The sequence below is a fragment of the Haemaphysalis longicornis genome, unplaced genomic scaffold (genome assembly GCF_048455015.1).
Source record: "Haemaphysalis longicornis isolate Haplotype H1 unplaced genomic scaffold, Haemaphysalis longicornis Haplotype H1 scaffold_17, whole genome shotgun sequence".
Taxonomy (NCBI): Eukaryota; Metazoa; Arthropoda; class Arachnida; order Ixodida; family Ixodidae; genus Haemaphysalis; species Haemaphysalis longicornis.
Window position 1 is genome coordinate 7,370,737 of NW_027526276.1, and position 14,554 is coordinate 7,385,290.

The window sequence follows — 14,554 nt, forward strand, 5'->3', positions numbered from 1 at the left end:
TCCACACAAATTAACGTTTTTCCTCCTCCTGCTCCTCAATCCGCACTTTGCAACCACTACTTCTACATCGACAGTTCATACACTTACACCAACCTACTCATACAGTCTGCCCTAGCATCACAAAAAATCAAACACTTCAATAAATCTCAAGCTAGCAAACACTCCTTATCTATATACACTTCTAAACGACCTCATTTCCATGTACACGTCATACCCCTACAACGCCTTTTCATCCGCATGATACTACAACACTTGTGCTTTACTTTAATACACAACCTACTTCTCAAATACAAACTTCGTCCCTCAATCATTCATATCTCTATTACATACCTCTACACCAAGCTTGCCTTTTCACTATACTACAACATGTATGCTCTACCACAACACACCACTTATTCGTCACCGTTATGGGTCCTATTCTGTCCAAGTCGACTCCATGATTTCCATCAGGTCTGTTGACCTATGGCTTCATTTTCACCTTCTTCCGCCTCAACCATTTAGTACCTTTCGCTACACAATCCAATCGGTTATCACAACTATCTTCCTTCATATTGCTCGTGTGTCGGTGGCACAAAGCCTGGTTCGATGGTCGCACTAGAAACCAACAACTTTACCATTCCACCTGCCACTCTGCTCTTGCGCGCTGTTTTTTGCCCCGTACGAGCTCGCAAGCTCCTTAGCGCGTCACCTGTTTTTCGTGAGGTACCCGTCTCGTGGTCACTGTGGGCGTTTTTCTCACCCTGTCTCATCTTGGCGCCTCGTCTGTTCATTCGCCCTTCTCCGCGCCTTGTCTGGGCAAATTTTCGAGACCGACCGCCTTTCAATCTGGTATTCCCCTCGCATTTCGCAACCGGACTACTGCTGACCGACTGTGCTTTCTTGCACCGCTTTCTCTTTTGCTTATTTGTAGGCTTTTCATTACAGCAGTGTGCCTGCGCTTGCTTATTCGAAGCTCCCAACGTCCTTTTGCCTGGGATCACTCACCCCTGCACTGCCTCCTTGTCACACTTCTCTAGATCTAGCTCTTCATCGACGTCACAGAACTTGGACTGAGGTCGCTGTTCTAGTTGGTCGGAAATCCCGGTGCTCGGCTGCGCCCTAGTGGCTGCATTGAACACTTCAGATGCTGAGCTACAAGCTTCCCTGTCTAACAGCGTCGCACTAGCCGTTGCGAGGGTGAGGCTACTCTCACTACTCATGCGCACCTCTAACGAACCCGAACTAAAACCTTCTGTAGGAATGTTATCCCTTCCCGCGCACTGAGTGGCGGGCACCTGAGTCTCAACCATTATTTGTTGGGGTACCTTGAAATCAACTGAGTTGTCAGAGCTATAAGGCGGCAGAAAGCTGTCCTCGACTCGCGTGTTCTCGGTGGCTCATTGCCAAGCGCCTGGCCTGCGGTCGAACCACTCCCGCCCAGTTCACTGTCTCGCGCTTCGAACGCGACTTTCTCCTCAGCAGGTTGTCCGAACAAACAAACGTTTTCTTTGTGTTCATTTTTACTCGCGGCCTCATCGTGATCCGCGACCTGCGTTCTATCAAACGCACGTGCTCCTTCGCTGCCGCCGATCTGCGTGCTTTCTTCCTCACGTGCCTCGTAGAGGTCAGCGACGCGGAATCCTGTCTCACGTGCAGCGCGTTCACGGTTCTTTTTGCGTTCTTTTTCTTCGAGGCACCGCGTCAATTCTGCATGTTCCCTTTCCATTTGAATCTGCAACTCTCTTTCCTCGGCCTCAAGCCTTTCCCTTGCTTTGCGAGATTCTTCAATCTTTGCATCCAATGTCTGATTGACTTTGCGGCTCTCTTCATTGTACAATTCGACAAACTGTTCTTTGCTCAAACCTCGCGTCTGAACCAACGTCAACAACCTTTCCCAATCCATTCTCCCAGCTGGTAAGACACGTGACAGGGCCCGATGGAAATATCCTGGGTGAGGATAAATCAATCCTGGCAGGCTCACCAATTATTTGTCACGTGAACGGATGGTGGGGTGGTCTTTACCAGCTCGGAGCAATGGACACCGGGAAGCCGTTGACGAGTTGGACAAAACACCCATTTAATGCACAATAAAAAAAAACCCTAACGCAAAGCACTCAATAATTAAACCACACACAAACGATAAACACTCACATCTCTAACTAACAATCCCAACCTACAACTCAACTTAACCCAAAAGTCTCTACAATAACGTTCTACACTATTATTTCAAATACACTCCTCAATCAAGTTCTAGTTAATTTCTCTTGTACCACAACTCCCTAGTTGTGTCCTTTACAACTGCGTCCCTACTGGACTGGCCTACCCCGATCGTCGGCGCTGACGTGTCGCACCCTTGCGTGGCCGCGACTCGGTGGTAGCCGTCCTCGTCTCGCTTCTTCGGTGCCGGCGTTCGATGCGCGCGGTCACTCCTTGGACGGCGTGGGCTCCGCGCGTCCTCACTTCTTTCCTCTGTGGCTACCCCCTGGTAGCCGCTCTCGCTGGAGGTCCTTGATGCCGGCGTTCGACGCGCGCGGTCATCCCTTCGGCGGCATGTTTCCTCGGTGGCTACCTCCTGGTAGCCGCTGCCACTGGAGGTTCCAGGTAGGCTTGGCACGAACGTCGCCTTTCGGGGCCGTCGAGACGAACGTCGACGGAGCGTGGACGCTGGCCGCTGGTGCCCGACCGATGCCGCTGGGGCCACGAAGACACGGGTTCGTGGTGCACCTAGGATGACAGTGCCGATGCGAAGTCGGCCCGCTCCCGCCCAGGCTCGGATGGCGTGGTCGATGGCCTGGTCGCGTCCCCCTGGCTCGTTTGTTGAAGCGCACGTGCTCCGGCCGCCTCCTGGTTTCTTCGGTTCCTTGCCCCCCCCTTCTCTTTCTGCGTCCCGCTTTTATACCCTCTGGGCTCTCTCGTGGCGCACTCCCATTGGCTTCTTGCTTCTTCCCTGTCCTTATATGGTAATCTCGCCAATTGTCCCATGCGTGGCCTTCCCTGATTGGCCAACCATTGCGCTGCCACCTTTGCCCATGATTCCTCGGTGCGTCGGCGCTGGCGCTTGCTGATTGGCGCGCTCCTGGCGCGCACTTCAAATGGCCGTTCCTTTGTTCGTTTCTTTCTTGTTTTCGGGGGTTTGATGCGTCCCCCTCTCAGGGGGTGCCCTTGACACATGACAGAGGGCATAGCCAGGTACAGGTTAGAGATAGTGTGGCGTCGGCCATAGAGTTTACCCATATATTCTAGTGAGAAAATCTATGGCCTCAGCCTTTTCTTTCCTCCATGGCAGAGTTACTCAATATTGAGTAACTCTGGGCTCTATGCTCATGATAGTGATGCCTCGGCTCTCGGCTCATGATGGCGACGATGATTTATTAGTCATGACCTTTGCAACGGGTCGGCCCTGTGAGCCCCCTGGACAATTAAAAGGAACGAAAAACCAAAAACGTTAGCGTTATAATGACGCCCCCTAAAAAAGGTTTTTGTCACTGGGGTTGATTAGATGCGCCGAAAGGGTGTGAGGACGTGGCGCAGCAGCACCGGAAACGCGGGGAGCGGGAGGGAGTGGGGCGTCGGACGCGACACAGCCGTTCTTACCGGCAACACGCATCAGTTTCGTGCACTGCGCCCCGTTCCGTTCAGGCGTGTTTTTTTTTCCGTGAGTGTGTGTAGTCCAGTGAAACTGAAATAGCTTCGCTGGGTCATCCGCCATCATATGAATTGGTCGATCTACCAGATTTTTGTGTCTGCATATATCAGAAATAATCATTAAGCTCCCCCTTGGGCTTCTATTTTATTGCGATTCCCCTCTTGGTGCTTTGTTACTCTTGGCGCAAACACTTTAAGGAATTTTGCCGGATCAGCTTACATGGAATTCTTCCCATGCAATTTTCGCAGCCGGGCCTCCGGCAGTACTGAGAAAGCCGGTGTGGGAATTTTCCTCTCGATGAAATTGGGCCTTTTGCTTCCGAAACTTATTTCATTCAGAACTGTTTCCTGGCCCTTCGTGAGATAGATTGCAACCAATTGCAATATTACTCCTTTATTATCTTTGCTCGTGGTACTGTCGTCTCGAACCACATCGGCCCTATCAGGCGCGTAGCCAGGATTTTAAGTGCGAATGCACTTCTTGAGCGAGCCTGAATCGTCCGCCGCCGTCGTCCGCATAGCAACAGCTGCGGGTGCGCGTGCTCCTCGTCTTCCCTAGCAACGGGGGGAGATGGGCGCGCGCTGCCTGGCCGCGTTCCTGCTGACATGGCACATACCCACGTGGGGGATTGGCCAGGAATCAGGCGTGAGAAGGGCTAATGCACCGGCAATCGGGCGTGAGCAGGGCTAATGCACCGGCAATCAAGCAATCAAGTACAACGACAACACAAATAGGTGTCTGTGAATAAATGCAAGCAATCGGGCAAGCAAATCAAATCGGGCAAGCAAATCGGGCAAGCAAATGCAAGCAAATCAAGCAATCGGGCGTGAGAAGGGCTAATGCACCGGCAATCAAGAAATCAAGTACAACGACAACACAAATAGGTGTCTGTGAATAAATGCATCTTGCTTTCTTTGTAGTTGTGTGTGTGTGTGTGATCTCTCTTTCGCGAACATTACCGAACCGCGCAAATTCAACTCGTGCATTCGCACTTTCACATTCTTCCCCTCGGGGAAGTGCGGGGTATTTGTTCGGGGGTTATTCTCCGCCCCCCCCCCCGCGCCCCGAAAGAAAAAAAAACGCGGTAGTTTGCAAGCGCCATTAAAGGCCATGAAGATAAAATACATGTTTGGTTTGTCTAGACTGTCTTGTCCCGATAACAATGATACCAGTTTTACAGCAAACTTCAAAGGAATTATCGATATATTAAATTAAACATTTGAAGCAATGGCGAATCCCCGCCCACTCTCCGTCGGCGATTTCACTATGACAGCACAGGGTCTTGTTGGACGATTGGTGCCCAACGACCTAAGTCACCGCCAAGGAACATGATTGCGCGATTGTAGAGGGGCCTCCATTGATCTAATCATTTGAATTCCAACGTGCAGTTAACACACTCACAACTACGTTTTAGTGCGAGCACATATATATATATATATATATATATATATATATATATATATATATATATATATATAGAAATAAGGGTTGGCAGTCGAGAAAACCTCGGAAAGCTAAGGGGAGGATGTGGTAGATCATTGAAACAGATTAAGAATTTGGAAAGAAAGAAAGAAAGTGAAGAAAAAATGCCCGCCAGGTGGGATCCGAACCCACGACCTCCAGAATACCGGTCTGGTGCGATAACCACTACGCTACCGGCGGGGCGATTTTCCCATTCACTTTCTGGGGTATTTATGTTAGGTATGTTTGTTTCCTGTGCTTGGGGGTGGTAGCCAGCGCCATTCGGACTAATCGGGGTGAAGGGGACCTTCTTTTTAACCCCCGGGTCGTGACTCGAGTGTCTACGACATGTCCAGAGTGGTCGACCAGCTTTGAACCCTCTTAAGCTCCCTTTGGCAACAAGACTGCCAGAACCGAGGCCCTCGCTATGCATGTAGCGAATCAGAATAGGAAATGAGGGGCTCGTTGAAAATAACACAGAAATAAGGGTTGGCAGTCGAGAAAACCTCGGAAAGCTAAGGGGAGGATGTGGTAGATCATTGAAACAGATTAAGAATTTGGAAAGAAAGAAAGAAAGTGAAGAAAAAATGCCCGCCAGGTGGGATCCGAACCCACGACCTCCAGAATACCGGTCTGGTGCGATAACCACTACGCTACCGGCGGGGCGATTTTCCCATTCACTTTCTGGGGTATTTATGTTAGGTATGTTTGTTTCCTGTGCTTGGGGGTGGTAGCCAGCGCCATTCGGACTAATCGGGGTGAAGGGGACCTTCTTTTTAACCCCCGGGTCGTGACTCGAGTGTCTACGACATGTCCAGAGTGGTCGAACAGCTTTGAACCCTCTTAAGCTCCCTTTGGCAACAAGACTGCCAGAACCGAGGCCCTCGCTATGCATGTAGCGAATCAGAATAGGAAATGAGGGGCTCGTTGAAAATAACACAGAAATAAGGGTTGGCAGTCGAGAAAACCTCGGAAAGCTAAGGGGAGGATGTGGTAGATCATTGAAACAGATTAAGAATTTGGAAAGAAAGAAAGAAAGTGAAGAAAAAATGCCCGCCAGGTGGGATCCGAACCCACGACCTCCAGAATACCGGTCTGGTGCGATAACCACTACGCTACCGGCGGGGCGATTTTCCCATTCACTTTCTGGGGTATTTATGTTAGGTATGTTTGTTTCCTGTGCTTGGGGGTGGTAGCCAGCGCCATTCGGACTAATCGGGGTGAAGGGGACCTTCTTTTTAACCCCCGGGTCGTGACTCGAGTGTCTACGACATGTCCAGAGTGGTCGACCAGCTTCGGGTTCGGATCCCACCTGGCGGGCATTTTTTCTTCACTTTCTTTCTTTCTTTCCAAATTCTTAATCTGTTTCAATGATCTACCACATCCTCCCCTTAGCTTTCCGAGGTTTTCTCGACTGCCAACCCTTATTTCTGTGTTATTTTCAACGAGCCCCTCATTTCCTATTCTGATTCGCTACATGCATAGCGAGGGCCTCGGTTCTGGCAGTCTTGTTGCCAAAGGGAGCTTAAGAGGGTTCAAAGCTGGTCGACCACTCTGGACATGTCGTAGACACTCGAGTCACGACCCGGGGGTTAAAAAGAAGGTCCCCTTCACCCCGATTAGTCCGAATGGCGCTGGCTACCACCCCCAAGCACAGGAAACAAACATACCTAACATAAATACCCCAGAAAGTGAATGGGAAAATCGCCCCGCCGGTAGCGTAGTGGTTATCGCACCAGACCGGTATTCTGGAGGTCGTGGGTTCGGATCCCACCTGGCGGGCATTTTTTCTTCACTTTCTTTCTTTCTTTCCAAATTCTTAATCTGTTTCAATGATCTACCACATCCTCCCCTTAGCTTTCCGAGGTTTTCTCGACTGCCAACCCTTATTTCTGTGTTATTTTCAACGAGCCCCTCATTTCCTATTCTGATTCGCTACATGCATAGCGAGGGCCTCGGTTCTGGCAGTCTTGTTGCCAAAGGGAGCTTAAGAGGGTTCAAAGCTGGTCGACCACTCTGGACATGTCGTAGACACTCGAGTCACGACCCGGGGGTTAAAAAGAAGGTCCCCTTCACCCCGATTAGTCCGAATGGCGCTGGCTACCACCCCCAAGCACAGGAAACAAACATACCTAACATAAATACCCCAGAAAGTGAATGGGAAAATCGCCCCGCCGGTAGCGTAGTGGTTATCGCACCAGACCGGTATTCTGGAGGTCGTGGGTTCGGATCCCACCTGGCGGGCATTTTTTCTTCACTTTCTTTCTTTCTTTCCAAATTCTTAATCTGTTTCAATGATCTACCACATCCTCCCCTTAGCTTTCCGAGGTTTTCTCGACTGCCAACCCTTATTTCTGTGTTATTTTCAACGAGCCCCTCATTTCCTATTCTGATTATATATATATATATATATATATATATATATATATATATATATATATAAGAGAAGAAAAACTTCGAACAAGGTAAAAGCACGATTGTGGCCTACGTTTCAGCAAAGAGAACTTGCTTTTCTCAGGGCAATCTCTCGCCTGGCAGGCACGGTTTATATGGGGGTAGGGCCCCAGGTGAAAGGAGAGGGAAAGATGGAAGGGAAATTGAGCAAGCTGGTTGGTTAGAGAGTATATCGGGGGAGATGTTGAGGGGGAAAGGGGAAAGAAGGTTGTATAGTTTGAGCTGCGAGGTAGGTCACAGGAAAGTCAGGCGGAAGGGGGGGGGGGTTAAAGGGACACTGAAGTGATATGTAAACATTGCGGGATTACTTGCGCAAATTGTAGTCCGGAGTCCCCAGACCATGTTTCGACCACCCTGGGCGCGTTTACGCGATTTTATTTAGTAGAAAAATTAATTCGAAAATGCTGTCCTCCTCTCTTTACGCTCGCCCATTTTCTGCGGCGTTTTCGTGTGACGTCGAGAGGAGCCGAGCTCGCAATTGGCTGCGCTACTGCACTGCTCCGCGGCCTTCAGACAGAGTCAGTCGGCCCAGCGTTTCGTCCGCCGGCCGCCGACGGGTCGTCGCAATTCGTTCGCTCAGTTGAAACGAACCCAGGACACGTTTGTGAATGGAAGAATGGGCCTTTCTTTACTTGGTTAGTTTGTACACTGTATCTAGCTCCAAGTCAAGGTCGCTTCACACAAGCGCTGCACAAGCGCACATGCGACGCTTCGCTGACTGGTACGCCAGTAGGAAAATATAAGGCCTCTTGAAGGCGGGAGAAGAGTCAGCGAAGTCAATACTATAGGTACTAAGGAAATAAAATCAACTGATATTTTTCAGCGTAAAAATAGGGTGCGGGAAGCACTTTCTTGCGCTGGGCGAACAAGCACAGCGGTCAGCAGCACGACTACGCATCTGCGAACGCTTTTCCGACTACGAAATGCAATTGCTAGACGTGAGCTATTGTGGAAACTCGGGGGACGCTTACTACACGAGCGCAATACAACAAATAGTCACCTAAGCTGCTTGAAATGCCAAAACTAAATAAAAGTGTAAACTTGTTGTACAATATATACCATATTTTACCAAAGTCGGCGTAGTTGCCGATAGGAGCGGACGCAGAATGGTGGGCTCCGAGCGAGCTGCGTCAGCGGCCAACGCAGGCCGTGGTAACTCGTTTTATGCCGTTCCCAAGGACTACAGGATTATTCTGCCGCAAATACCTTCAGGAGAAGAAATGAACCGCACAGTTGTGCTGCATTGTGACACCAAGGGACGACCGTACAGAATTGAAGATTTTCGGCAGCCGCTCAAGGACTTAGGAGTCGTTCAGGAGGCGAGTGGCATTGGCGCGTTCCAAATGTCACACGTGTGGCTTGTAAAGTTTCGCACGGACGACGCGAAGAAGATTGTGGACGCAGGGCACCTAGACGTGAAAAAATTCCCCCGCATTTCCCCGAGGGGGAGAATGTGAAAGTGCGAATGCACGGTTGTCGGCCCGCTTGCGGCGCTTGCGCTCGGCCCCCGCAGCCCACCGCCTCGCCGCCTTCTCTTCCATCTCTTCCATCGGGTTTGTAGTATCACGTGTACACCACGCAGTTATCAAGCCGCTATAACGCCGCTGAGTCGCCAACGCACGCAGCTGACGACGTAGTTTGAATGCGTTAAAGATATAAGGCGCGTCACTAACACTGATATCAGCGTCGCGTCCGTGGCTTGGTCGGTAGAGCGTCGCGCTGCGGCCGCAAAGTCCTCGGATCGAAACCTGGCGCCGGATGCTGTTTCTTTTTTAAATATAGAGGAGCACTGCGGACGCCGCCGCCGCCGGCGGTGGATGGTTTGGGGTCGCTTATAAAGTGCATTCGCACCTAAAAGCGGGTGTGTCTGGTGGTTGACCCCAACAGACAGGAAATTCGCGTGAAACTCCATTGGGTGTCATTTGATGTGACGAATGACACTATCCGACGTATATTCGGCGCGTACGGCGAAGTGAAGGACGTGACCAGTGAACGCTGGAGAGTAGAGGACTTTGAAAACGCCGACTCGACGACTCGGTTCGTATGTTTGGTTCTTCGAGAGGGCGTGACCTTGGACTGCCTCCCACACCAGCTACGGCTGGGCAAAGGTACGGCTCTTGTGGTCGTGCCTGGAAGAGCGCCCATGTGCCTACGCTGTAACACCGCGGGACACATTCGCAGGGAATGCCGGGTCCCGAAATGCGGCGAGTGTCACGGTTTCGGACATGAGCAAGCTGAATGTACGCGTTCGTACGCGGGCGCAGCAAGACGCGACACCGACGACGAACACACCGACTTGGTGATGGACGAAGAAGAAGCAGAGAACGCTGCCTCAGCTTTTTCGAACGAGGTCAAGGAGGACGCCGACGTGAAAGCTACAACGCAGTCTGTCGTAAGCGAAGTGGCAGAAACAGACGCAAAGGAGCTACCGGCGGACGCCACATCCACAGGTGATAACGCGTCCAGCGAGACGCAGCAAGAACCAACGGCAAACGCAACCCAAGACCGCAACGCGGAAAATATGGAACACCAAGAAGGCTCGTCAAAGCGACGAGCGGACGCCACATCCACAGGTGATAACGCGTCCAGCGAGACGCAGCAAGAACCAACGGCAAACGCAACCCAAGACAGCAACGCGGAAAATATGGAACACCAAGAAGGCTCGTCAAAGCGACGAGCGGACGCCACATCCACAGGTGATAACGCGTCCAGCGAGACGCAGCAAGAACCAACGGCAAACGCAACCCAAGACAGCAACGCGGAAAATATGGAACACCAAGAAGGCTCGTCAAAGCGACGAAGGGAGCAAACTACGGATATGACAGATGAGCAACGGCTGCGACACCTAGAGTAGAAGTGGAAAGTCGTCGTCGGGAAGAAGAGAAATGTGAACAAACAACGGTCGTCCTCGCTTTCACGCGACGGAAAGTGATCTGGTTCAGTGTCATTGACTCACATGCAGTAATTAGAAAGGTAAGCGCAGTGCTCTTTGCCTGGTTTCGCTAATCAATTATGCCAGTAGAAGCAGCTAAACCGTTGCGATTTGCTACGCTTAATGTGAGAGGACTGGCGACGAAAAAGAGGCAAAACCAGATATATCGATTAGCCACGGACAAGGACATCGATGTCTTTGCTGTTCAAGAGACTAAAATTGACCGCGAAAACCAGACAGAGAGCATGGCGCGACGGTTCGAAAATCAGTATAACGTTTGTGTCAGCCACGCTGTTGGAAATTCGGCAGGGTGTCTTCTTTTTATTCGAAAGAGTATTGGCGCTGTGATAGAAAGTGTTACTGCATGTGTCAATGGAAGATTTATTGTGTGTGACTTTACACTGTCAAATCAGGAATGGAGAGTTATATGTTTATATGCGTCAACTAAAGTTCAAGCGCGAAAGGAGGATTTCCAATCGGTGGGAAACTATTGCAAATCGGATCGTTTCCTAGTGTTATTGGGAGACTTCAACTGTGTTTGTTCTTCGCGCGATAAAACGAGTGCAACGCCGTTTCGGGATGCAAGTACAGTTATTTTGAGTGATGTAATTAATGAAAGTGGTCTAGAAGATGTTGGAGCGACTTTTAACAATGGCCCCGTGTTCTTTACAGAATTCCAAGGTACTAGCCACGCTAGACTGGACAGAGCGTATCTATCCTTAGAATGGATTCCAGATTGTCGAGAATACGAAGTTTGTCCGGTGACTTTCAGTGATCACTGCTTGGTTTTGTTTTGCATTGGCAGGAAAACAAAAAATAAGAATGCCTTTAGTTGGGAAGGGTGGAAACTAAATGGGAAGCTTTTAAAAGATGACGTGTTCGTAGCTAATACGCTTACGTTGCTAGAAAGTTTGAAAAATGAGGGCAGCTGCCATTGCGAAGGATGGGAACTCTTCAAACAGAGTGTAAAAATCAAAGCAATTGAAAGATCGAGCCTACTAAAACATGAGGCGACAAAGCAAGAAGCCTTATTGCGGGCAAACTTAGAAGCCTTGTTAGCCGAAGAATGCATGAAACCTGGCGAGTACAAAAATGACATACGAACAGTAAAGCAAAAACTTGAAGCGATAGACACAGAGCGTTACCGTGGCGCGCTTGTAAGGGCAAGGGCTGAAAAGATAACTGCGGGCGAGATGCCGTCCAAACGAGCTTTAGGCCTTGAAAAATGGCATGCGCGGCGCAATGAAATCGTGGAAATAGAAAATAATGGAACAATTACTCGTGATACAAACATTATAGAAACTGTCTTTTTTCAGTACTATAGTGAGCTCTTCGCAAAACATGAAGTTAATTATGAAATATTTAAGCGAGATTTTCTGACGTTAATGCCCAGATTAGATGAAGAAACAAAAGAATACTTGGAAATCCCCATTTCTCTTCATGAAGTCGTGAAAGCTATAGAGAATCTAAATCCCGGAAAATCTCCTGGACCGGATGGCTTAACGGCTGCTTTTTATAAGAAATTTAAGAATGAAATTGCGCCGGTGTTGCAAATGATTTTTAATGAGGCATACGATATCGACGTACTACCCCCATCCTTCTCTACGTCATACACTGTACTGCTCCCCAAAACGGATGATGCCGTCAAACTCAGAGATGTGAAATCTTATCGGCCTATATGCTTAACAAATGTAGACTATAAAATTTTAATGAAAGTATTAGCTAGTAGGCTCCAAACAGTAATGCAAGATATTGTAGGTTCACACCAGACTTGTGGTATCAGAGGGCGGACTATACGCCTCGAGCTTCGCGATCGCTGCGCCGCCTGCCGCCGCTTCTCCGCGGCGTTGACGGGATTTGCGCTGCGTGGCTCATAGGGGCTCGTGCAGTGTTTGGGCTCTGTTTCGCTTCTTTTCGCCTTTCCGCGCCCTAAAACAAACTTGTTATGGTGACGTCTATAGGCAAAGAGTACGTTAGGTCACTTAAAAAGCAGCTGCGTCTTCGTAGAGTACGCGATCGCCTCCAAGAGCTACCCGGGGACGCGGTTCTGCGCGCTTCGTCGCCGCTCTTCCGTGCGTCGGCGGCGGCAGCAACATATCACCCATGTCTCCTCCAGAACATCAGGCACAAGTGAATTCTACTGTCGCCTCATTTAGATTTGATGCTGGCATAATGAGAGGTTGGCTTCATTTTGCAGCGTAGACAACGAATGCGGCTTCGTTTAAAATATATACGTCGCAGAAAAATGTGCTTCGGGGATGTGATTACCCATTGTTGGACAATAACTTATGCCTTTTATAAGAATATAAACCATGGGAAAATGTTAAGTATATTCCAAGCCTGTGCGTAGTTAAATATCTGCCCCCACAAGTGCGGAATTAAGAAACATAATAGCTCTAACGGAAATGAAAAAAAAGAAACAGTGCAGCTTCTGACATGATAAATACGTTCGTCGAAACTTAAGCCAGGTAGGGTTCACTAGACCAACTATACGCGAAATGCACTGCTATTTTGCGAGACATCAGGGGGGGGGGGGGGGGGGCGGCGGAGGGGAGGGGGACGTTGTGTACAAATGCGGAGCGGAATTCAGCAATGAACGTTTTAGTAATCCCACACACAAATCTCGCGTTCACTTACCTTTCGTTTTTCTACTTCAACGAAGAGCTGATCGTACGGCGCACGCATTTTTGGAAGTGTACAGGGTAGGCTGTTCAAAAAGCGATGAAATGTGTCGTTGGAAGAGTGTGGCATGTGATAAGGCCCTCTGATTTCAGTTTCTGCTTCATTCTGTAGGCTTCCTGTGCCATATGATGATATTTTGAAGAAGCATTTAGTCGCGGACACGGATTATATTCTAAGCCAGTCTCCGCGCTGCTAGCAGAGGATATATGTAGCAGATGAATGTTTGCGGGCGCTCACTTCACGACAAGACGACTCTATCGTGTGCTGATCCCCGAGTATTATTATGCATTGTCCATCGTACTTTTGTTGAATATTCCCGAAATTAACACAGACTGGCTTGTAAATGGTGGTGATCAATATCACAGGCATAATATTGGCAAACGTAACGTAAGTGGCGTGCTGTCAGGTATGAGTGCTCCGCTGATTATGTAAGCGCACAAAACCGATTTAAATCGTAGTGTATAGCCGTAGCATGAACACCTGAGTAAGCGGTGGTTACGGAGACACGGGTAGTAAATTCAGGTCAGTGTAACAACAATCGGCCCCATCATAAGCCGGTTCCGCGACACTGGCCTGTGACACACACCTGGCGCTTATACAGACCGAATATACCACACTTAGATCGCGCCAGAAACATTTACACTGTCGTAAACATACCCCATTTGCGAACAGAGTGACTGCTCCACATAAACAAGGATTTCAAACGCCTGCAAACGGTAAATCTCAGTCGGGAAGGTGCCGCTAAAGCAGCGGCGGCACTGGGGAGCGGGGCGCGGACTCCCACGGCTGTTTTCAAAACGGGCCGCTAGGGGGATTTCAGTGGCGCCCCTACAGGCCGCGCTCGAGGCGTATATTCACGCATGTACATAAGGCGCGTTGTATTCTGGAGTGTTGTGATGCCACACAATCTGGAGTCGCAATGCTCCAGATTGACTTGGAGAAGGCTTTCGATCGTGTGCCGCACGATATCTTATTTCAAATTTTAGAGTACATTAATGACGGCAAAGTTATTCGAAATGGAGTGCGTATGGCGTACAGTAAATGCACAACCCGTCTTATAGTTAATAAGGCAGTTGGAAAAAGAGTTCAGGTGCAGCGATCGGTGAGGCAAGGATGCCCGATATCCCCACTCCTTTTCTGCATATATATTGAGACGTTTTGCTTAACTGTCATCAAAAGCAGTAACATTCAAGGTTTTCGGTTGCAAATGACGGAAGTTCGACTACTAGCGTACGCAGATGACATTGCAGTATTCTGCACTACTAAAGAAAGCATTCTCGAGGCAGTAAAAACCGTGAAACACTTTCGCTTAGCTAGCGGTAGTGCAGTAAACTGGTCTAAATGCTTAGGCTTTTGGCATGGCGAATGGCAGTCCACGCCAAGCGTTTTCGCCAACATCC

General features: G+C 49.4%; 1 protein-coding gene across 1 annotated transcript in view; it reads left to right on the forward strand.

The window, feature by feature from the left end:
* Positions 1-8,637: 8,637 nt before the first annotated feature.
* The window catches only part of LOC144166436 (uncharacterized), a 54,606-nt gene continuing 48,689 nt past the window's right edge, over positions 8,638-14,554 (forward strand). The window contains exons 1-2 of the mRNA XM_077695958.1: positions 8,638-8,955; positions 9,399-9,932. Coding sequence (XP_077552084.1) covers positions 8,647-8,955; positions 9,399-9,932 — 843 coding nt within the window. The 5' untranslated portion in view covers positions 8,638-8,646. The remainder of the gene's footprint in view (positions 8,956-9,398; positions 9,933-14,554) is intronic.